Source organism: Suricata suricatta, chromosome 6 (genome assembly GCF_006229205.1).
Source record: "Suricata suricatta isolate VVHF042 chromosome 6, meerkat_22Aug2017_6uvM2_HiC, whole genome shotgun sequence".
NCBI classification, from domain to species: Eukaryota; Metazoa; Chordata; class Mammalia; order Carnivora; family Herpestidae; genus Suricata; species Suricata suricatta.
The window spans coordinates 80,021,562-80,047,636 of NC_043705.1; the positions used below are offsets into that span (position 1 = coordinate 80,021,562).

Sequence of the window (26,075 nt, forward strand, 5' to 3'; positions counted from 1 at the left end):
AGTTAAATGATTTTCACAAGAGTGGTAAGACCATTCAAAGTAGTAAATCTTTTTAGCAAATGGTACTGGGAAAACTGGATATCCATGGGGGAAAAAAAACGAATCCAGATTCTTTATACCATATACAAAAATTAACTAAAATGGATCAAAGTCCTAAACACAGCTAAAACTATAAAACTCTGAAAAAAAAATGAAGAGGAAAAGCTTCATGACAGTGGATTTGGCAATAATTTCTTAGATATGACATCAAAAGCATAGGTGATAAAAGTAAAAAGGGATAAACAACTCTATCAAAATTTAAAATGTCTGTGCATTGAAGGATGCAATCAACAAAGTGAACGGCAACCTATGGAATGGGACGAAGTATTTGTGAACCATACTAATTTCTAATCAGAGGTTGTTAATATCCAGAATATATAAGGAACTCAAAGAACTCAACAGCAACAAAATAGCCCACTTTAAAAGTGGTAAAGGACTTGAATAGACATTTCTTCAAAGATCTACAAATGGCCAACAAGCACATGAAAAGATGCTTAACATCACTAATCATGAGAGAAACACAAATCGATACCATAATAAGATGACATCTGACACCCATTAGGATGGCTACTACCAAAACAACCAAAACAATAGTTTTGGCAAGGATGCAGAGAAACTGTAACTCTTTTGCAAAGTTGGTGGAAATGAAAATGGTGTAGTCACTGTGGAAAGCATATGGCAGTTCCTCAAAAAATTAAAAATAAAGTTTACCATATGATTCAGCAATTCCACTTCTGGTTATATACCCACAAGAATTGAAAAGTAGGGGTCTTGAAAATATATCTGTATATCCATATTCATATAAGCATTATTCACAATAACTAAAGCACGGAAGCAACCCCAATGTCCTTTAAAAAAATGAATGAATGGATAAACAAAATGAAGTATGTAAAACACTATTCAGCCTTAAAAAGGAAAGAAATTGTGATACATGCTACACTATTGATGAACTCTGTAAGGACATTATGGTAAGTGAAAGAAGCCAGTTGACAAGAAGTCAACTATTGTATGATTCCACTTATATGAGGTACCTAGCTAGAGAAATCAAATTCACAGAGATAGAAAGTAGGATGACAGTTGCCAAAAGCTTGCAAGAGAAAGAATAAACCTTGTGATTTAGTTGGTATAAAGTCTTAGTTTTGCAAGATGAAAAGAATTCTAGAGACTGGTTGCATGACAATGTGCACAAATTTTTTAAACAAATGTTTATTTATTTATTTGAGAGACAGACTGCAAGCAGTGGAGGGACAGAGAGAAAGAAAGACAATCTCAAGCAGGCTCCATGCTGAGAGTGGAGCCCGATGGGGTGGGAGGTAGGGCTCCATCTCCTCACTGTGAGATCATGACCTGAGCCAAAGTCAAGAATCGGATGCTTTATCTGCTGGACCACCCAGGTGCCCCTCAATGTGAACGAATTTAACACTGGTAATCTGCATACTTACAAATGGTTAAGATGATAAATTTCATGTTATGTGTACTTTGCCAGAATTAAAAATAAAATAAGTTTTAAAAGAGGTGAAAAATGGATATAAAGGTACTGCCTTCCCATACAGTGCCACCATCAAATTCAGTCAAGGAGGAAAAGGAGTGATCTACCAAGAAACATCACCTCTGTGACGTTCTTCCTTATAAAAGAAGCAGAAGGCATGAATTCTTACCTCAAGGTAAAAACAATCCAGAGAGGCAAAAAAATAATATTGAGAAATATTCAGCAAGATGATAGGCAAAAACCTGATCTTAAAAATAAGTGAAAGGGGGCGCCTGGGTGGCTCAGTCGGTTAAGCCTCCGGCTTCGGCTCAGGTCAGATCTCACGTTCGTGGGTTCGAGCCCCGCATCAGGCTCTGTGCTGACAGCTAGCTCAGAGCCTGGAGCCTGCTTCCAGTTCTGTGTCTCCTTCTCTCTCCTCCCCTCCCCCTCTCATGCTCTGTCTCTCTCTGTATCAAAAATAAATAAAACATTAAAAAATAATAATAATAAGTGAAAGGACCTAAAGAATAATTGGGACTTATTTTGGCAGAAGGAAAAGGTATACTATTCCAGGAAGGAGAAGAATAAACAAACATAGAAAACTATGAAAAATGAGAAAAAAGAGAAAGAGATACAGATACCTCACAAAAGAAGAGACAGGAATGGCTAGTGTGCACATGAAAAGGTGTTCAATATCATCAGACATCAGGGAAAAAATGTAAAACACAATAAGGTACCATTACCCACCCATTTAGAATGTTTAAAATTAAAAAGTCTGACATTACCACTTGTTGATGAGGATATAGTCAAACACAGCTATCAAACATTGTTGGAAACACATAACCACCTTGTTAAACTCTTTGGCAATTTCTCAAAAGGTAAAATTTAAACAAACCCTTAATATCCAACCCAGTTATACAAATCCTAGGCCTTTACTAAAGACAAATGAAAGCCTCTGTCCACTTGAAGACTTAGGCATGAATGTTCATAGCAGCATTATACATAACAGTTAAAAAATTGTAAAAAACCGAGGCACCCAGGTGGTTCAGTCGGTTAGGTTGGTCCAACTCTTGATTTCAGCTCAGGTCATGATCTCACAGTTCATGAGATCAAGCCCCGCACTGGGCTCTATGCTGACAGTGCAGAACCTGCTTGGGTTTCTCTCTCTCTCCCTGCCCCTCCCCCAATCGCATGTGTGCATACACATGTGCACTCCCTGTCTCTCAAAATAAACTTCAAAAAATCATTTGTAAAAATTATAAATAACCAAATGTCTGTTGGCAGATGAGATGATAAACAAATTGTTATGTTTACATTTTGTATCAAACATCAAATTAAGCACATTTTCATCAATAAAATGAATTATCGATAACACACAAAATCTAGTTAGGAACTGTTATCAACAATCTTTGAACTACAAGTGGATCCAAACTGAGATAAAAGACGACAACAAAGCAGACAGCTAAGAGTCCAAAAGAAATAGTTCCATAAATATACTGTAAAAGACACTGAATCAAATCACCCCTAAAGTCTAACTACATCTACACAGTAATAAACTTACTTAAGCAAGGTGAGCCAGGTTTTCTGTTACTTGCAATCAAATGAGTTAATGGATGATATGATGTAGCTCAAACTTGATTTCAATATTCCCCATTAAAAAGTAAGAGAAACTTCTGAGAATGAGGATTCATAACAAAAAAAACCACACAAAAAATGATAGGAACATGGGGTTCCTGGGTGGCTCAGTCGGTTATGTGTCCAACTTTGGCCCAGGTCACGATCTCACAGTTCTTGACTTCAAGCCCCACATCAGGTTCTGCTGTCAGCCTGTCAGTGTAGAGCCTGCCTCAGATCCTCTGCCTCCCCTCCTTCACCACCTTGCACTCTCCCAAAATAAATAAATAAATAGAGAGATACATACATACATAGATAAGAAAATGACAAATACCCAAGAAAAATAATCAGTCAACCAGAATAACCACTGTGCATAAGTTACTAGGAGTACAAAATATAAAACTGGTGACTTTCTTATACCAAACACAAAAATAAATTCAAAATGAATGAAAGACCTAAATGTAGACAGGAAACCATCAAAATCCTAAAGGAGAACATAGGCAGCAAACTCTTTGACCTCAGCTGCAGTAGGTTCTTACAAGACATATCTCCAGAGGCGAGGGAAACAAGATAAAAAGGGTTAGTATCCAAAATCTATAAAGAACTTACTAATTCAATACCCAAAAAAACAAATAATCCAGCAAAGAAATGGACAGAAGACATGAACAGATATTTTTCCAAAGAAAGTACACAGATGGCAAACAGACACATGAAAAGATACTCAACATCACTCATCATCAGGGAAATACTAATCAAAACCACTATGAGATACCACCCCACACCTGTCAGAATGGCTAAAATTAACAACGGAGGAAACAATAGATGTTGGCAGGGATGTGGATAAAAGGGGACACTGTTACACAGTTGGTAGGAAAGCAAACTGATTCGGCTGTTGTGGATAACAGAATGGAGGTCCCTCAAAAAGTTAAATATAGAACTACCCTATGACCTAGCAATTACACTACTAGTTTTATCCAAAGGATACAAAACTACTGATTTGAAGGGGCACATGCACCCCAATATTTATAGCAGCATTATCAATAATAGCCAAACAATTCAAAGAACCCAAATGTCCATCAGCTGATAATAGATAAAGAAGATGTGGTATATGTGCAATGGAATATTACTCAGCCGTCAAAAAGAATGCAATCTTGCCATTTGCAATGACTTAGATGGAGCTAGAGTGTGTTATACTAAGTGAAATAAGTCAATCAAAGAAAGATAAATACCACTGATTTTACTTATATGTGAAATTTAAGAAACATAATAGATGAACACAGGGGAAGGGGAAAGAGAGGGAGGCAAACCATAAGAGACTCTTAACTATAAGAGACTCTTAACTATAGAAAACAAACCGACGGTTGTTGGAGAGGAGTTGGATAAGGCATAATCTAAATAGGTGATGGGTATTAAGGAGGCACTTGTTGGGATGAGCATCAGGTATTAAATGTATTGATGAATCACTAAATTCTAGTCCTAAAACCAATACTACACTATATGTTAGCTAACTAGAATTTAAATAACAACTTTAAAAAATATAAAAAAAAATTTTTTTAAACTAGTAATATAGGTGAAGTTTTAAAAAATCAAGCACTAGAGGTCAAACACGACTCTTCCAGAAATTCACAAGATGAAAGGTTCACTGAGCTTTCTCAAATATATCAAGCAACCATCAATTATTTCTTCCCCTTTCTTTTTTTTTTTTAATGTTTTATTTATTTTGATACAGAGAGAAACAGAGCATGAGAGGGGGAGGGGCAGAGAGAGGAGACACAGAACCAGAAGCAGGCTCCAGGCTCTGAGCTAGCAGTCAGCACAGAGCCTGATGCAGGGCTCGAACCCATGAACGTGAGATCTGACCTGAGCTGAAGTCGAAGGCTTAACCGACTGAGCCACCCAGGCGCCCCATTTCTTCCCCTTTCCAAGTTAACAAAAAACAAAAGCATTCACTATTAGTAAGCTCTGGCAATGATTTCCTTCCCAATTTCCTTTAGTCATAATAAGAGAGAAGAGATATGGCAGTTGGGAAGTTAACAAGAAAAGAGGAGAAGCTATTATTTCATGATGTCAAAATGTTTTGTTGGATAATTTACATGTATTATATATCAGTCCATTTAAGTTTCTCAATGGCCAAAGTTTATGATATCATCTCCAATTTATAAACAGAGAATCAAATCTCCAAAATAAATTTAAGTGCTTAAAAAGGAATCCACAACTTACAAACTGGTTATGCTAGAACTTGAATCCCTATCTATCTGACACAAAAGCTACCTTTCTGCAAAACTCTTGATACGAGTAAACATCAAAAAGTCTATCACAATGTGCTCCACTGGTCTGGCCCAAGGAAAAGCATCAGTTACTTCTCACCCAAAAAAAAAAAAAAAAAAGTTCCTTAATGATATAATAGCATACAGAGTATCAAATATTTTTTAAAGCACCTTGTTTATTCTGATATCTCTGTCTCCAGGTGTTAAACTATTTGATGTCTCAAAATATTCCAGCAGCAGATATGGTCACCATTTAAAAAACATAAAATAAAAACATTGGGAGTGGAGATAAAGGATATTTGTAGAAAAGATATGGTTCTGGGTTTTATTAAAATTATCAACAAAGTATCATATAAAAGGCATACAGGAAAATACATTTTTCTAATGAAAGCCACTGAAATTTGTGGCTTTATCATGTTATAGGGGGGAAAAAAGAAAAGAAACTAAATGTCCAGCAATAATGAAGTGCTGAAGAACAGAACGTGTCGTATAATTTTTTTAAATAAAGACACATATATACATATTGGTATATGTATTAAAAGTTGACTGAAAATAATCACCAGAAGCATTAGCAAAGTCTTTTACTTTTCATTTTCTACTTTTCTATATTATTAGAATTTCATAACCATGACATGTATTATTTTATGATAATAAGGGTTATTTAAGCCTCTTTTCTTATATTGCTCATTATTATGTAAAATCCTCCCCAATATTTTTTATTATGGTTAGCTTTTGGTATTTAACAGCTTGATAGATAAATTACTGAAGGAAAAATCTTACTGATCATGTAACATGAGACTACCACCTGAACATAAACTACCTGACGTAATATTTTCATTGATGCTACAAATGAGAAAACTGCCTCAGAAGCACTCACTCAAAGTTACTCTACTAAGGTAATATTTAAACTGTATCTTCCTAATTAAAGCTCCAAAGCGTTTCTCCTTATACCACAATTGCCTATTCAAAGAAGGTATTTTAAAGTTTAATGTGCTTATGTAACTACTTATGTTTGTATTAATATCTATTCCTCCTCTTTCCAAAAAAGAATTGGGCAGTTCATGTAAATAAACACTACAGGGAAAAAAAGGTAGAAGAAAACTGATGCAGGGGGAAATAAGGGTTAAAATAAAAGTTACTCCATAATAAAAGACAAAATCATGAATGTTCTGTCCTAGATGAATTACTAATCTGTTTCTTGATTTCTAAGATGCCAAAGTAAAGCACAAAAGGAAACCAAAACATCCATTATAAAGTTCACAGTAACAAAACAAAGGAAAAAATTGCTCAGAAGTCTAGCTTTCCACAGTACTATGACCAGAAGGAATATTTAACTGAAAATTCTCATAAGGAAAGATTCTTTGTGATATAGTTAACAATGTCCTTTAAATATCCTAATAATAATTAAAATTCAGTTCAATGGAATAATGCCCAAACTCAATTCATTATATTTAATTCTTTAAGTATTGCAACCCATGTACTACCCAAGAACTACTGTGGCTGAATGAAGCAAGTCTTTCTTTAAAAGCAAAACTTCTTTATAAACAGCTAATAGAAACTTCAATTAAAAAATTTTTAAGTAAAAAAAAATCATTATAATGAGTATATCATGTTTTACATTACATAAAAATATCTCCTTTAGTTTTAATTTTCAAGGTATTTCATCTTAATAAAGATGAAATAACTTCAAGGTTATCATTATTAACAGTTATTAGCTAATAAAGTATTATCCACATTCCATAATTTTCAAATTCTTACTCTTAAAATGTAGTAGCCAATATATGAAAGTTTAAGAGTCCAGACTCTGGAGCAATGGCTTTGATACAGGGTATTACTGCCTTCTACACCAGGTTCTTTCATAGATAAAGATAGGAAGAAAATACAAGATAGGAAGAAATTTCTCATATTCCTTAAAAGTTACTATAAAGTGAGCTGGCACTCTAGATAAATGGGTCTAGAAACATGGTGCCATATGTGTAGTTAGTACTCAAGAAATGCTTAAAATGAATGAGTGAATGGTAAAATATTGGGCTTATAAGGAATTTAATTGGTCCATGTAGCTTATAACCATAAAGAAGCCAAGGAGAATTATTTTACAGAATTATATCACCTGAAGATACAGCATCGTTCATTTCCAACTTTTCAATATCATTTACTAGGGCATACAATGTCACTCCACTCTCAATCTCTACTTCTAACCTTAGCTTCTATTCTCCCAAATCCCAAATAGATGTATTTAATGACAACTATAAACCATGTGATAACTTTTCTACATTAAATTATATTCAGAAAAACAAGGAACTATCCCATTATATCTTTAGAAAACTATTTGACACTTTTGAAAAGCATGAGAAGGTGGGATGCCTGGGTGGCTCCGTCAGTAAAGCATCCAGACCCTTCATTTAGGCTCAGGTCATGATCTCAGGGTTTGTGAAATCGAGCCCCACATGGGGCTCTGCATTGATAGTGTGGAGGCTGCTTGGGATCTCTTTCTGCCCTCCCCTCCCTGCTCATGTTCTCTGATAAGTAAAACTAAAAAAAAAAAAAAAAAAAAAAAAAAAGCAAGGGAGTACTATTTTGCTTCTTTAGGTGTACCAGACATTACAAAACAGTGAATAAACCTCAATGGAATGAAGTATATGGAGCTTCTCAAACTACAACCCTATATACTTTCTGCTATCTGTATTTATCATTCATAAGCAATCTCACCAAAATATATTTTGGAGAGAAAAGATGAATCAACACTCAATATGGACCTTCTGGACACCATAATAAAGCAAAAAAGCATAGTCCATTAGTATAAAGAAGTAAACAAAAAAAACTCCCTTTAAATTCAAATTACATTAATAACTGAAATCACTTTACCAACTGTATTTTATAAATATATACACATACAAATATATGTATGTTTGCATGCATACACACATACATACACATATACACAAAGGGATGTGCATGAGCTTTCCACTTAGATTGAAAACCTCCTACAAATGAAGACTGGTATAAAAATGCATATTCTACATTCTTGTAAATGTGATTGATCATAACTTATTCAATAGGAAAAAAACTTCTGTGGTAGTCAAAGTAGAAATGTGCTAATTTGATCTCCAGTAATATTAATTACCTTACTCAATATATTTGCAAATCATTAGCCATTCTGAATATTGACCATTCTTATGTATGATCCACTTTATTTCCAAAGGATTACCAAAAACATGAAGGCAATATGAATATTGTTTTTCATTTATAAGGACTATATGTTAAAAAATAGAAACTGGAGAAAAATCCACCTATAGTTAAACAAATATGCTATTTGATTTGATTTCACCAAAACTTGTGTACCAGACCAATACTGAATTACCAACCAATCTAATGAACTGTGCTGAGAGAAAAATAAAACACACTTTTCTGGAAATTAGTAGCTCCGAAATATAGGAAGTCTTAAAAATCAACACAAATATTTAATGTAGCTTTTCTCCACATGCCCCCTCCCCACCAAAAGCTGCTTTTAAATCAATTGTATATCTAGCAATCAAAGAAATTTAGCTCAATCATTTTATCCTTAGGAAAATGACAACAGTTGGATTTATCATATTACTAATGACACATTAAACTGCTAAGTAAAACATAAAAATCCACTTACTTCCATACCAAACTGGTAATTACTTAACTATTCCTGATCAACTATTTCTATCACCTAAAAGAGGAATTTTACCTTTTTTTTAATGTTATTAATTCTTGAGAGAGAGAGAGAGACAGAACATGAATGAGGGAGGGGCCGAGAGAGGGAGACACAGAATATAAAGCAGGTTCCAGGCTCTGAGCTGTCACCACAGAGCCCAATGCAGGACTGGAACTCACAAGCTCATGACCTGAGCCAAAGTCGGAGGTTTACCCAACTGGGCCACCCAGGAGCTCCAAAAGAGGAACTTTTCTAAGCTGTACACCAAGTCACAGAAATTGCTGCAATTGCTATAAACCAAAACTAAGAAAGAAAAGGCTTCATTCTCTATATTTATAATTTATAAATAGAATATTCAAAGTGCAAGGGACCAACACACAAATATCGTACAATCAAAAGATCTAAAATAACATAAAAATGCAGCAGAAACTATCTCACAAATTAGATTTTAAATAGTATCGTTTAAGTTCGGAAATATTTCCTTATATTAGTTGACTACATTACTCTTAAATAATACATTAAAGTACTGTTTTCCCAGTTCATCAATGACCTCTAGAAATTTACTAGGCTAAAAAAAAAAAAAGTAGGGATGCCCTAGTGGCTCAGTTGGTTAAGCATCTGACTTTGGCTCAGGTCATGATGTCATGGTCCATGAGTTCAAGCCTCACATCAGGCTCTGTGCTGACAGCTCAGAGCCTGGAGCTTGCTGCTTCAGATTCTGTGTCTCCCTTTCTCTCTGTCCCTACCCCACTCACACTGTATCTATCTAAAAACTAATATTAAAAATAATAATAATGATAAATTTTAAGAACAAGTAAAAACTACACTCCTTATTGTTTAGGCACATATACATATGTAACAAAATGGGAAAAATTATTAACATAAAATTCAGGATAGTGTTTACTTCTGGTTATCTCTGAAGGAGAGTCAGAGAAGAGAAGGGATGAATACATGCATGGTTGAAACTTACTGGTAATATGCTATTCTTAGAATGTTCTTGAGTAAATGTTAAATAATTTTTAGATAAATTAACTCTTATAAGGAAATAAGAGTATGCACAGAGTAATTATGATAGCATGCTCTAAACCAAAGATTATGACTAGCAAAATTTTATACTTCTGAAGTCCATTTTGAAAAAAACAACTGACATTTACTTATAGAAATTTACAATGTTTCTAACAGTATTAAAATATTGGCAAACCCAAATCCATTTTGCAAATATTCAGATTGAAGGGCAGAATGGAGAAATGTTTTCAAAGAACCAATACCCAACCAAAATTATTCTCCTTCCTCAATCAGAGTAATATTACCATACTGATTTCAATTTGCAGTCCTTCAGAGGCTGTTCAGGGCAAACATCTTAAAAGTTATAATACTATATACCTGAAATTTACATAATAAAAGAAAGTAAAAACATGAGTCTAATTGTATTTAGCTGTGTGATATATCTGTATCAAGATTTCTTAAATTGCATAAGGCTTCAGAAATAGATACAGAATCTTAATTTATAAGACATTTTATCCCAAATAAAATAAATCAAATAAAAAATTAAAATACATCTTATTCAATGTCAACATAAGAACTCCTAAGTCAAACTACCTTAAGAAAATCCTAAACAAACATATTTATGATTACTTATGAGCAAAGTCTGTTTAAAAGCCAAATCAGAAATATCCATAGTTAGTAGTATGCTCAAATACATTATTCTGAAATGTATCAACCATAAAATATATTTATAGTTAACAGTAGTCTGTTAATATTAATTACAATGAAGGTAATACAACATAAGGTATGTTTATTATTCCTTTATAGATCTAAATGTATAAAGGAGGAAGATTTAGGTTACCTAAGAGTATCAAAAACAAACAAATTTAAGAGTTCATGCAAAGATGTAGAGTCAGACAATTTATCAGATAAAAAAAAATCACTTTTAAAAGGCTGAGGCATGAAGACTCTTTATTCTTCTTACTGGAAAATCAACAATTTCAAATACATTCTTACTGCTGGAATTTAAGGACAAAATGACTTTTAATTGTTTATGAACTGAATGAAATTCAGAGTATTTAAAATACCAAAAGTTGAGACAGTAAACAACTAATAGAGGTTAAATCTTGGCTATTAATTTAAAAAAAACACCATAAGAGGGATTTTTAGAAATATGTCTCAATTGCCAAACTATCACCACAGCAAGCTAATGAAAGATAAAAATCGCATCCTTCTAGACTTCAGTCCTATGCGACTAAAGATGAAAGGCCATGGAAAAAGACCCATACATAGAAAACCCCAACAAGATTCTCTTTAAATTTTCTTTCAATTGACTTGATTAGAAAGGGTTATCTTAAAAGAAAATATAATAATAGCACTTAGGGGAAAAGAATTAATTCAAACTCACTTGATATGACTTAGTGAGGTAAATTCCAAAATTATACCATGAAGGGACCTACTATGTGCCAAGCTTAGCACTATCCATTGTATATTCACTATCATAATTATACAAATGCTCTGGGTAAAGTTATAATTCAATACTGAAAAGAAGAATTTGGTAACTTCTAAAGCCTGTCCTATACTGTAATGAAACTTGCTTGTTTATTAGTACTATCTCTAAATATATAGTTAACAAAGTATGGGTGAGCTTTAATATTTAAAAGAGAATGACTTCTAGATAATTAAAGTAAAACATTTAAACACCCAAATCGCCCAAGAACTAGGAAGTAAAATTCTTCTGTACTCCAGTTAAGCTTCCATTTCGACTTCTAATTCACTGTACATCAAAGAAAATCAACTTTCCCTGACACATAAGGACTATTCCCTTCAGTGATCAGGCAGGTGTTGAGGCCAGAAAGAGAGCCTATTTTCCACAGCCCTTTACCTTGTTTGATCACTGGTTACTTTTGATCTGACACTGCCCTCTCTCTAGTAATGACTTCCCCCTCATAGACCCTACCTCACATCTGTCAAAAAGAATAAAGGGCATCAAACTGAGACCTGACAACGCCTATGGGCCATGCGATGGGCTGCCAACCGAATGTTCCCCAGCTCCCACAATTTCCAATTCAGTTTCTTTTGTTCTGGTAGGTACAGGGTTAGGGTACCAATGACAGCAGAAAGGATTATGCAGCAACTGTGAAACCAAGCCTTCTTGAATGTGTATCTTTTATCTTTGCTTCTTCATCTTCTTAAATGCTGCAAACTTCATGGTGGTTACTATGAAATACATATTCAACAAGTGCAATAGAAAGTTTGTTTAAATCCTTTTCCAGAAGAAAATAAAGGACACAATGTATTGTAATTCAACTATAAAGCTTTAAGGAAAAAGTTTCAAGCCCATGGTGTGAGATTAGTAAAGGGCAGCTGTCAAAGAGCATGTTAATAGTAAATGAAACCACCGAAGTTTCACGGGAACCACTACTTAGTGGGTATTGCCATACACCACCTAAAAAAGGAAAGGTCTCCTAAAACAATGCACATATTCACAAAAGGTGATGATTCCTATTGTTAAACTACAGATTCTCATACTAATTTGATGTGAGAATAAGCTTCTCTAGTCTTGTTCGAATAACGTGCTGAATTTATGTAACCTTTTTTAAAAAAGGTATTAATTAATAACCCAAATGCTAGAAATAAGAAAAACTCATCCAATATCACTTTGGAATCATACTATTAATAATTTATCAACTGTTATTAAAATATTGCACGAGTTCTTGAATATTCATCAATAAATAACCCTCTCCACACAGATGCACAATGATGGACAACTCATTATCAGGTATGCAATAAAGGAATTTGTAGTAAGTAGGTTTGGGGGTCTTCTAAGATCACTTTCAAGATTAAGTCATTAACATGTTTTTTTTAAGAAACCCGACTTTTCTTAGTTTTAAAAGTAGGGTCAGAAGAAGGAAGTGCATTATCAGTAAGATACCAGACAAATCTAATGTACCTTTAATAATATAATGCATTAAAGAGATGTGAATAATTAGCCTTAGACATGTACAAACACAGAATCTCAAGGATGGAAGGTAAGTACTTGAGGTGATTACAAGCTGACTGTAAGAAACGAAAGAAATTACTTTCTCCAACAGCTAAAGTAAGGTATGCTTTAATAGAAAGAAAATGGAATGGTAAAAACATCTAAAGAATTAACTTGTGACACTAGGGAAATGCATATAGTAAAATGAAAACAATTTACCACTATGGAAAAGACTATATGTGAAATATCTCCTATTTTTTATATTGATTAGCAGTCAGCACAAGCACTTTATCTTAAAAAAACAAAACTGTTCTTGACTCTATAATAAAAAAATTATAATATAAAGTATATTAGAAAAATGTGACTGGTTTATATAGACTTTAATATATGAAAAAGATGAAAAAATATATATATATGAAAAAGAGAATTTCTAGATCTTGGACTTACTTTACAGACAAAAGCCATTTAGGTGTACTAGAAAGAGACAGCACTTCTAGAATGAAAAAACACGACTTAATCCAAGGTTAAAATACAGTTGGCTGAACAAATACGTGCCCAACTTTTTTCCTTAAGTCTTCCAAATTCCACTTACACCTCCAAGAAAAGAGAGAACGAAACTGCATTATTCTAATCAGAGGCCTATTTACACTTCTTTTGGGTATTCTTTCCCCAATTTGGATTCTATAAAACATTAGAACATTTTAAAGAACAAAAAGAATATAAATGTAATCAATTTATGAAATTTAAAATTACAACTTTTACATAAAGTATTTTTAAAAGAATACACATCAGTGTCATTTCTGCACAGTATATTACTCTCCAAGCATGCACTATCAGTGTTCTAACTAAATTTAGCACCAAATTTACTTAGTGCATTTAGTTGGTATCAAGCAACCAAGATATGTACCAAACATTATATCTAATCTACCTCTAATTATAAAATAAAATTAAGCTCATCTAAACAAACTCATCCACAGAAACAACTTGATAACTTTTACCTTTTCAAGATTCAAGAGATTAAGATTTGAGAAAAGCAAAGAAACCAATTCTTAGCAGTCTTGGAGAGATTTTTGTTAAGAGTTGTCAGAAAGTAGGAAAAAATGCATTGGTGGACACTAAAGTCAAATATTCTCAATGGGATATAAATCAAGAAATGATATTTGCAAAAAAAAAAATTAAGGACACAAGTTTCAATGTTAACTTTTAAGAAACCATTTCCTAAAAACTAGTTAATTCTTGAAGAGGGTAGAGTTCTTTGGGATTTTACTTCCTCAAGCTATCACTGCCATTCTTCAGGTACAAATACTAATGAAGAATCACTTGACTGCTACAGAATAAAGCTGATTTCACCAATTTAGTTGCTAATAGAATTTAACCCTATGTACTAAAAGCTATACCATATGCACACAAAGTATAAATAATCATCTTTAAAGTCACTGACCTGTGTTTCATTGAAAATGTTGTTTTAATAGCTTGCTTTCTTGTCACAAAAGTAATTTTTCCAGAACTAAATAAAAACAACTTGAGTGTAAAATGGTTCATCTTCATTAATAGTTCTTTTCAAAAACTTACAATATTTACACAGAAGATTAATTTTTAAGAACTAATATTTATTTAAATAGTCATAACATTCAGATGTAGTCTGATACTTAACTACATGTTTTAAAAAAGACATTACCACCCCCACTTATATGGTGCTTACGTGACCAAATGAAAATCAAAACCTACAAGGTATCATGGATTAATAAAAAATTATAAAGTACAGGAAAAGCTGATAGTACATAGGAAAGTAATAAATGTGGAATTCTTAAAGAAAGTTTGACAAAAAGTATTTAGCTGAGCTTGAAAGTATTGAACAAAATATTAGAAGGAAGATGATAACAGAAACAGAAGAGTAAATGAATTAAGTTGAGAATATAATAAGAAGAGACTAATAACTAGAGAAACCTGTAAAGGTAGCCATTGCAGATTTCTGAAATGATAAATAGTATTTTATCAAGAGCATTCCTGGGTTGTGGATGTGAAAAATAAAAGGTCAATCTTTGGAATTCAGTTTTCACACTGTTTTCCATTAAGCTCTTCATTCATAAGCCTAAACAAGTTTAATTTATGGAATGTATACTAGATCACAATCAAACTGTCTACAATTATATATAATGAGAAAAAAAAGTATTAATATATCAATGGTAGAGCGGTATGTACATGTGTTTACAAAGCTATGTTTTGCAACAACTTAAAACATGAAATATCAAGCTATTCAACATTATATTCAAATATTTAAAGATAACAACTTATTAAAAAATCATAGAAATACTATTTGACTCCCCATTCAGAGAATCTACAAATCAAAACTTAACCTAATTCTACCATGTTCTCAGATGAGTCAAAATGAAGGGCCAGCATAACATCACGCAAATAATTTTACAATCTGTACGTATTCAGATAGGCATTTAAAGAACACTGGATATAAATAAATGCCTTCTTCTTTATTTATTCAAAGACATACTCAATAAGAAGAAAATAAAAGACTTACTAATCAACCAAATGTAGTTCAACTAGGACTCTGATTTATAATTATTTTTCTTTGAATTATATATCCTAAATATATCCATTTTTATATCATCTTAGAGTGAATATAAATGCCTACATCAAAAACAGTTCTATAAAAACCTGGTAACAGACACTATAAATTTTCTATCCCAAGAACTCTTCTGAAGTAATCCACTTCTATCATATTTTAAAAACCAAAAATAGTGAAGTACAGTAGCTACGAAAGAAAAATACTATGTTGGTCTTTTCTGAGACCTAAATTTGATATGACTATATAAGATGCAATAAGAGAATTTCAAAAGTAAGTAAATATCAAAATAGTACAGATTTCATTGGCTTTTAAAGTTCTCAACTACTAAAAACCAGAAGGTACAGTCCAAGGTAAAGAATTTATTCCAACACTCTCAGGACAATCCATCCTTCTTCCCAAGAGGCAACTTCATGTTTAGACTCTTATCAAAAACTTTAAGAAAGACAACAAAGGAAGACAATCTATGCAATATGAATAAGCAAAGTGTGTAGCAGAAATAGGAAAAATACTCACCACGCATGTTACCTAGAAAAGCACAACCTGTACACCTTTTGCCTGAAGAAGGATCACCTGGTGAAAGCCTAGTGACATAAGCACTTTCCTGGCAACTTATCTCTTTGATAATAACTGTAAAAAAATGCTAGAAAAGCTACATCCTGTCACCTGATAGCCAGATTCAACTATAGTTTGTAAACAATATTCAGAAAGGCAAACCTAAAAAAAACGAAACAAACAAAAACACTACTCCTTTTCCCCTTAAGCTTAATGGCTAAAATAATAACTGGGATTAAGTCTTGGATATCCTAAGACCCTAGCATCTCATTACTGTGGAAAAATAAACACATAAGCCAAAACTTCTCCCTAGATCCAAACAATACATCTTACTTGTTGACTGACAGTCTAGAAAGGTAGCTGAAGAATATGTGCTCATAAATGACGGAATTAATGTACTCCCAGCATCCCACCGCCATCCAACACTATAAAATTTCTATTTACTAAGTCTAATGACTAGGCTCTTTATCTCAATCCACTATCTCCTGTTACCAACACTTGAGCACAAAGCGCTAGTCAGCACTTTCACATGTATATCTGAGAGATAATTTGATTTGCTCCAAACTTTTCTGATTTTTCAAATATGCAGTACCAAAAGACAATAAACAAAAATTACATCTTTAAAAGAAAAGGCAAGATGTAAACTATAAAATATGTAAGTGGGAAATAACACCAATGAAAGAACTGCAATACTAGAAATAACCTACCAACTATAAATTTTAAACCCACCACAAGTTGGATATTTTTAGCAATCTAGAATATAACACATAAAACATTTTTTAAGAATATATAAATACCATTTGGAGTCTCCCATTTTTAACTATAATAAATTCTGCATTGTCAACACTGGGATATCTATCTGTATTGGAGTTCTTAATAATGGGCTAGCTTCCTCCAGAGATCCTATTTGCATTTGAGCATTCCTATTATGAGTCCTAATTTTCAAGTTTGTGAACTAATTTTAATATTACTAAACTAATACAATTTGGCAAGTAAATATGCTGGGTAAAAAAAAATTACTACATTCCAAAGAAAAAGTCACTGCCTGCCTCCATGCCACACTGGTACGCAGGGGAAGAAAACACATACAGACACACACACACACACACACACACACACACACACACACACACGTGCGTGCACAATTTTTGATTTTTTTATACCTTTCAAATGACATAATACAATTCATTTAATGTTCTTGCCAAAATACCTGATAAAGACGCCCAAAGAAGTACACTTACCACGATGACAGAGTAATGTACAGAATTGTTGAACCAATGTATCATACACCCGAAAACCAATATAACATTGCATGCCAACTACAGTGGAATTAAAATTAAAAACTTAACAGAAATTTAATTTTTAAAAGAGAAAAAATAACTTTAAGAAAGCATAAAAAAGGATATACACATGAAAAAGATACCAACAGATTAAAAACAAACACGATAACTTTAGCAAAGAATATATAATGAGCAAAAACTTATTCTTCAGATTGAAAACTCTGCCAAATAATATTTTAACTTTGTTTTTCAAGTTGTCTGCCAAATTACTTTTGCTTTTAATTAAAATTGATGCCTCAAATACCACTGAACAAAATAAAACCAGTTTTATTAACAATACGAATATACAAGTCCATGTAATTCTGACAAGAATATAAATTATATTCTAGTTGTTCAAAACTGCATGTTATTAAAAAACCACCATCCTAGAAAATACTCCTTCAGTACATTAATGACAATGGATGGATAAATTTGATACACAAAGAATGACATCATTAATACAGTAACTAGATCAAAGAAATTTACTTATTTGAGAGCGCCAAATCCTAACCACTAGACAACCAGGGAACTTGAAATTTACTTATTTGAAAAGTCAGGGAAGCCTGGGTGGCTCAGTTGGTTAAGAATCTGACTCTTGGTTTTGGCTTGGGTCATGAACTCGCAGTTCGTGAGATCGAGTTTCACTTCAGGCTCTGTGCTGACAGTGTGGACCCTGCTTGGGATTCTCTCTCCCTCTTTCTCTGCCCCTCCCCCACTCATACTTGCGCTCGCTCGCTCTCTCTCTCTCTCTCTCTCTCTCTGTTTCTCAAAATAAAAACATGAAAAAAGATTTTAAAAAGTCAGAAAACTATTGACTCTGAATCTTAAAGCTATTTTTCAAGCTTTAATTTATATACATAAATCTATCTTCTGTTTGAACTACATTCCCAAAATACTTGAAAAATACATTTTAAAGTTTATTTATTTATTTCTTAGAGAGAACATGAGTGGGGGGGGGCAGAGAGAGAAGGGGAGAGAGAAATTCCAAAGCAGGCTCATGGGGCTTGAACCCACAAACCGTGAGAAATGACCTGAGCTGAAATCAAGAGTCAGACACTTAACTGACTGAGCCACCCAGATGCTGCTGGAAAAATACACTTTAAATGCATGTTCAATTCAGTAGGAACCCACTTGTCACTAAACCAACATTTACTGAATGTCTATTATGTGCACAATGAGGGGGGATGGATAAAAGAGGAAGTAGATACTCCCTGCCCTCAAAAGAGCTCATAATCCATCAGCAAGGCAAACCTGCAAAGCATGATTTTAATTGCTCATGAAGAGCAATTTGGCATGATCTAGTAAAAATTTGAAAATCTACATTTCTTAGCTCCCTACAGTTACACTTCTAGTTATAGACCCTAGAGAAATTCTTTCGCATAAGCCCAGGAAACTTACATATGGATTTTATTTGCAACAATGCCTATAACAATAAAACACTGGAAGCCATAGAAGTGTACTTCAGTAAGGAATAGATAAATAGGAGATACATACCCATATAGAACACTAAGAGTTACAAAGAATGAATTACATATTCATTACCACTAGACCTCAAAAACAACTTAAAAAATAAAAAGGCCACACTGTATACAATGTATGTTAGCTAAATTAACAATAAATTATATTTTTAAAAACTAAAAAATTAATTTAAAAAGTAAAAATGCAAATTGTAGGCTGATAAATATTTTATAAGAACAGATATTTAACGATATATCAGATATAAACTACATGTGACTAAAAACTAAACAATACTATATTATTCATGGTGCTAATTATGTCTGTTAAAGTTTTTTTTTAATTTTTAAAGCATTTTAGGTCATCACAGTAGTTGTCTCTAGGAGACAGTGGGAATGACATGGGGTACAAGACAATGGAGCCTCAGAGTTTATTTGCTTTATTAATTTAAAAAAGAAGCAAATTGAAGAAAATGTTTAACAACTGTCAATATCTAGATGATGGGCATATAGATGTTATTACTCCTTTTAGTATTCTATATTTTTATTAATTTCTCAAAATAAAACAAGACCTCAAAATCTGATCACATTTCACACTTGCTGAAATCCCACACTATAGTCCCCATTACCTGGACACATACAAATTCCTTTAGCATGACACTCAGAAGTCTCATCCTGATCCCCATCCTCCTTTACAAACCCAAATATGAGCACTTCACCCACCACCCTGCCTATACAACTAATCTTACTTTAACACCCACCATATATTAAACATTCCACATATTTTCCCAATGCTGTTTGTGCTGTTTCCCACAATTGCAAGTACCCCAACAAAAATGTTTACCTGCATCATAATTCACACAGTACTATATATCATTCAGGACTCAGTTCAAACGTTACCTACAACTTGTAGTATGATTACAAATTACTTTTGTTATTGTATTTCCATAGCACTTATAGCTAGACCAGAATCTCCTCCCTTTAGTTTAATTTCTCAACACTTCTCATAGAGCCTGGCACATGCTAGGTACTCAAATATTAAATGAAGCGAATGAGCATCTGAAACAGTATTAAGGAACATAGTGGAAGGTTATCAGTTCATTGACTCATTCAAATTTCTATTAAAACTATTGGACAAAAATAAAATGGTATTTAGCCTCTGAATCCAAATTCACAAAAAAAATGAAATACTATGCCTTTGCAAAGTAAAAAAAAAGTTTGTATAAACAGTGCAATTTGACTATTAAAGTTAACTATGCTCATATTCATACAGGATTAAGATGAAAATTAAATGTCATCTTGAAAACAGTTTTCTTCTTTCATAATTTCACTAATTTTCCTAGAAAGAAAAGATTTCAGCGTGTCTCCATTGGTACTTCCTCTGAAATAAGTTATCATCCTAGCAAAAAGGTCTTCTGTTCATGCTAATATTAACTTCTTCCTTCGATGTCTCACAGTACCTGTCAGAAAGTGTTTTAAAGTGGGAGAATATCTTTTAGAAATTACTGTATGGTTAAAAGGCAAATAGATTAGCTCCATCTGTGATATATCCGTGAAAGGACTTGAGAGCAAAGGTTTGGGAATCTAACAGATCTGGGTTAGAATCTTGACCTTGACACTACTTGTTACTTAACCTCTCTAGGTCTCCACTTCCTCATTTGCAAAACAGAATAAAAATAAACCACCTCATATGATGGTTTTGAGGACTAATTATGTAAAACTGCACACTGTCTGGCATATTATAAACACTCAAAAAAAACTAATTATCAAATAATTTTAAATATCAAGTGACAGCAAATTTCTGAAATGTAGCATTCAATAATAAGATAAAGCCCAGAACCTTTAGGTCATCTTTTTTAGAGTGCCACATTTGTGCACCAGTGTTTACCGGAAAGTACCACCCTCTGGGTGTAAGTAAATGCCTCATCCATTAAGACAGGAAAGGACAATGAAGGCAGATATCCACTCTAAGAGACCTGGAGGTTGAAACGAATATTTACAATAGGGAATCTCTCACAAATGTAAATTATATAAGTCTGGGATTACAAGTAAACTCGTTTTACAAGGTATGTTTGAAAAATAAGTTATAAGTAATGTAGTGGGGAAGCTGGGGATAAAAGGGGTACCAAATCCCTTAATATATTAACTCTATGTTGAAAAGCAAAGAGTCAGGAAATGCAAGCCTTAATATAAATGCTGAATTAGCTACTGCTACTTAAACTCTGACGAAAATGTTTACCTCACATACTCCAGTTGATGATCACATGATTACCAGTGTACTCACTCAGCTGCTGCGAGCTCACAGCACAGCAAGCAGCAAGCAGGAATTAAACTGTGAATAGGTGTCAAATCGGAATATAGTAGGTGATAGCCCTAATTTAAATTGGTAGATACCAGAAAGTAAACTCTGGATGGAAGAGGAAGTAAACTTTACTGAAGACTTCCTATTTTGGGAACCATAAAACACATTTGCTATTTACCTCTTAATCTCATTTAATCTCTTTAATGCTCATAAAAACATGTCTGAGGTAGCATTATGTCCTTTCTATGAATAAGGAAAAGAAAGTACAAAAATTAAGATAACTTACCCAAGTCGCATGAGTAAGAAACCTTAGGATCAAGGTGTGAACTGAGTTCAGTTCAACTCAAATAGTGCATTTGTCTCAATCACCCTTTGAAATTGCTTTCAGGCTATGAGAAGGAGGCCTGAAGAAGTGAATCTAGATCCTACTTCATACATGTAAGCCTCCAAAAAATAATAAAATGAAAAACAATAAAAACATTATTAAAAAGTTATGGCAGCAAAGAGTTCTATGCCATATAAAATAAAATAACAATTCAGCAGGAAATTGAAAAAAATAAAAGTTAACAATTAACTCTCAGGACATCAAGTTTTACCAGGAAACATTTATCACTTCCCTAAAACTTTTAAAATCTATTGGTAATACATTACTACTTTCGTGGTAATTCAGACACCCTATATTGGATCACAACCCAACTCTATAGAATAGAAGGTAATAAATAAATAAATAAATAAAAACACATACAGATTTAAATAAAATATACTGACCCTAGGACTTCACGTAGAACCTATTTTCTAAATAAATTATAAAATCTAGTATTTTAAAGCATCAGGTTGGATGACAATGGACAGATAATCCATCTGACCTCATCACAACTGAGTAAGAAGCTGCCCAAAGAGTTTCTCTGTCCAAAGAGTTAAAAAGCAGAATCTGGAGCAACAAGAGTAAGGAAGCAGAGAAAAATATGCTTAAAGAGGTGACTAGATCGTCAATAACTATACATTTCACTAAATATGGACTTAAAAAATAACTTTGTAGCCAGTACTGCACAGAAGGGATACAAAAGCTATCACTAGAAAAAGGGAGATAGTTGTATACAATACACTAGAAGCTCCCCATAGTTGCATTCCTCAAATCTTTTTCTAAATCTATACAACAGTTTTACAGCAAATACAAAATACGTCACATAGGAGCATGGCACCTGTCTCACTCAAAAAGGACTAAACAGAAATCTACTCTCTTTTGAGGCAAATTTTACTGGAAGTCCTCAATTCTTTGCCTCACCTTAACTCACTGAGTCTTAAAATGTAATGTCATTCTCCTCACTTTCCACCTGAATAAAATTCCCTCTGATAAACACAGAAATCCTTCCCCTAAAGTTTTTCTTACTTAAATCAGTGCTACAATAAGAAGGTTGAAATAGCTTTCTATTTTGTGTAAAACAGCAAGTTCATTTTGTAACTTCTAAATATAACTAATATTTCAAGTTATTTTAAGAAATTTTCCCATTAAAACCACCTAAAGGACAAAAGTTAAAAATAAACCATAATACCTACAGAAACTATGTACAAGTATTATACCTTTATAGTTCTATCAAGGACACAAAAGCCACGTCACTGAAATATAAAAGACAATGCTGCCATCTAAAGGCCAAGATACAATATGAAAAAAAATGTATATTCAAATACGGCCAATATATAAAAACAATCAATTTGATATTTTAAAGTCAGCAAAATTATCACTTTTAAAGAAACACTATGCTATGATTATTTTTTGACTATAAGCAAAGCTCTAATACTCTTTTTGAGAAGACTCAATTTAATAAGAGAATTAGCAAAATAATTTCATTAATGATCGATATCCACAGAGGTCAAATTCTGTTGGCATCCTTTCAGACAAAGCATTCTCCTAATACCTCTACTAGCTGTTAACTTACAAAGTCTGTCCTATTTAGTGATGTTTAGTGATATCTCCTATCTATAATTACATATGCAGGATAAATAATTTTATAAATATATACTGCATAAAATATACAAGTATATAGTTTGCCTTTAAACAGACTGATATTATTTCTACTCATCTCATTTAAAATATCTTGTTAAAAGCCTAATAAAAACAGTTCTCAGAGTGAAAACATCTGAACAACTTAAAATTATAGCTTTGCAAGAATTCTAATATTTCTCATTATTTCACAAATTCTACAACTACAAGGTGAAGCTCCTATGGGAGGATAGTTATCAATAATTCAACTGTCCAGTAGGAAGAGATCAAGTGATTCTAAGCTTCCTTTTCTAGAACCTTAAACTGAAGAAACTTTATTGAACTGAACTTTAAGATTTGCCAAATCTTAATTTCCAAAGAAATCAAATGTTTACTAAATAACATGACATATAAAATTGATTTCCTTTTCATTTAAATATATAATATTTTTAATAAAACATAATATTATGGAAAAACAAATGTGAACATAAGTAGAAACTCCAAAATACATACAGTTAATTCCTTAGGGAAACTATGGACTAAAAATGTTAATGTGTCAGGAAAAGTGTTTCTCAGTCTTTACTCAACAAGAAAACAAATATTAATCACCCAACAAATATTCCCAATATGTGAAGAATATAAAAATCTCAAGTTGGGTTTACCATCCTTTCATTTATCTTGAGTGTAAAGTAGACAACAAATACAGACAGGATTTCATTAAAATTACTAGTTGTAGTGCTTCTATGGGCAGAGTTTGTACTAGACAATTTAAGGACATTATGAGCTACAACCTGCAAGAAAACAAATATTAGTAACCCCATCTGCAGAGGAGGTTCATGGAGCTTGAGTAGTTTCCCCAAAATCACAATACACGTGAGTATATGCCAGGTTTAAAAAATTCACTCCCTCCGTCCCAGAAGACCTTATTCATTCAACAAGATCATACTGCTTTAAGAGAGATTATTAAATCTGTAATAAATGTAAAGAGAAATGTGGAGGATTTTTACTATATAATTTCACAGGGAAATATAATTCTATGTGGTGATAAAAGCATTTCCTTCTAACTTATAGTGTTTTGATTTTTCTAACTGGAATCTTGTTTTAAAGTACATTATCTCATTTAAAGTGCTGACAGTTCTAGAGACCTTTTAAAACTTATATTAATTTATGAGACATATTTATAAAATATTGTAAACCAATCCCCCGGGGTAACAAAAACATCCCTTTATTTGGGGAATACAATTAAATAGCAGATCTCCCTTGTAAAGATGCAACATATTCAGTACTGCCTTACCTACATTTTCAAGTCCACTATTTCTCAACCTTGAGAAATCTACTAGTTCCTCCCTAATGATAACTTTTTCTGTTAACTTGTATCAAGCACCTATCAAATCAAAATTTAAATGGTTTAGAATGTTATTCAACCATTTAAAAAAATGAAGCTCTGATAAATGCTACTACATGAATGAACCTTGAAAACATTATGCTATGTCAAAGAAGCTAGACACAATATATCACATACTGTGTGATTTCATTTGTATAAAATGCCTAGAACAGGCAAATCCACAGAGACAGAAAGTAGATTACCAGGTGAAATGGAGAATGACAACTAATTAACACAGAGGTTCTTTGGAAGTAATGAAACTGTTCTAGAATTAGTGATGATGACAACACAACTTTGTGAATATACTAAAAATACTTTCAAAGAGGAAATTTTATGGTATGTGAATTATATCTCAATAAAAGAAACTAAATGGCTGTAAATATGTAGGATATATTAAGTGTGAGTTACATATGTATGTCCTTAAAATATAAAATCTATATAACTAAAAAGATTATCTGCCTCAGTTTACTGAATCTCATTTTTCACAGTAAGTGAAAAGTTCTAGTTCACATGTGTACCTCTCTCTAAACAGTAAAGAACTTCTAACTACCTAGAATTAGTACAATCCCTAGGGAATCAGAAGGAATAACAACTACATACTTACGTTTAACAACTAAATTTTATTTTTTCCAATTTACCTGAATCAGTTGTCAGAACTTAGACAAAAACATATTAGTGCACACTATTAAGGCATTTTTAACACACAGTACCACATGCAAGCACCTAAAGTTATAGAATCAACTTATAAAATCATTGTTTCAAGAGAATTCTTGTTTTTAAGTAATATTTGCCTCTAAACCATCAAAAGCACCAGATAAAATTTCATAAGGTAGGTTATAAAGAAATCAAAGTTTAGAAACAAAATTTTAAAAAACAAAGATTAGAATAAGTACTTACTAATTTGTTTTCCTGCATGTATATTCTTTGTAATTTCAGACAGCCCTTAGCTATGACGATCATGCCTTCATCTGAGATCTTGTAACACTGGCCGAAATGAATATCTTTGAGTTCTCTGCACTTTGAGCCCAGCTGTAAACAAAGATATTTAGCTGAATGCTCAGAAAATAACAAAGATAACATATTTCTAGTTGAATTTCCATATCATTTTTTAAAATAGCCATACCAAAGTTAAATAATTACTTATAAACTTTTAAATATAGCAGAATATAGGAAATTTGTAATTTAAAATACTATTGTGTAAGCCTCTTCATCTTCTAATTACTTCCTTGCTTCAACTACCTCATACTACATGCCACCTAAGGTACCCAGATTTCTCAATACCTCAAAATTATATCTGTATTTCTCTTGAGTCAATTGTACTGTTACACTGGTGTAGATCAGTTTCAAGGAATAAAACAAATGTCAAGAAGTAAAGCAAAGGTCTAATGAGTGAAATAATATTTAATTCATTAGATATACTTCAACTCCTGACTACCCCAATAAATCATTTCTCTCCACTGGATCA

General features: G+C 32.7%; 1 protein-coding gene across 1 annotated transcript in view; it reads right to left on the bottom strand.

Annotated features, from left to right (window-relative positions):
- Positions 1-26,075, bottom strand: part of FBXL17 (F-box and leucine rich repeat protein 17) — a gene marked incomplete at its 5' end in the record, with an annotated part of 472,906 nt that overhangs the window by 403,802 nt on the left and 43,029 nt on the right. The window contains one exon of the mRNA XM_029941235.1: positions 25,508-25,639. Coding sequence (XP_029797095.1) covers positions 25,508-25,639 — 132 coding nt within the window. The remainder of the gene's footprint in view (positions 1-25,507; positions 25,640-26,075) is intronic.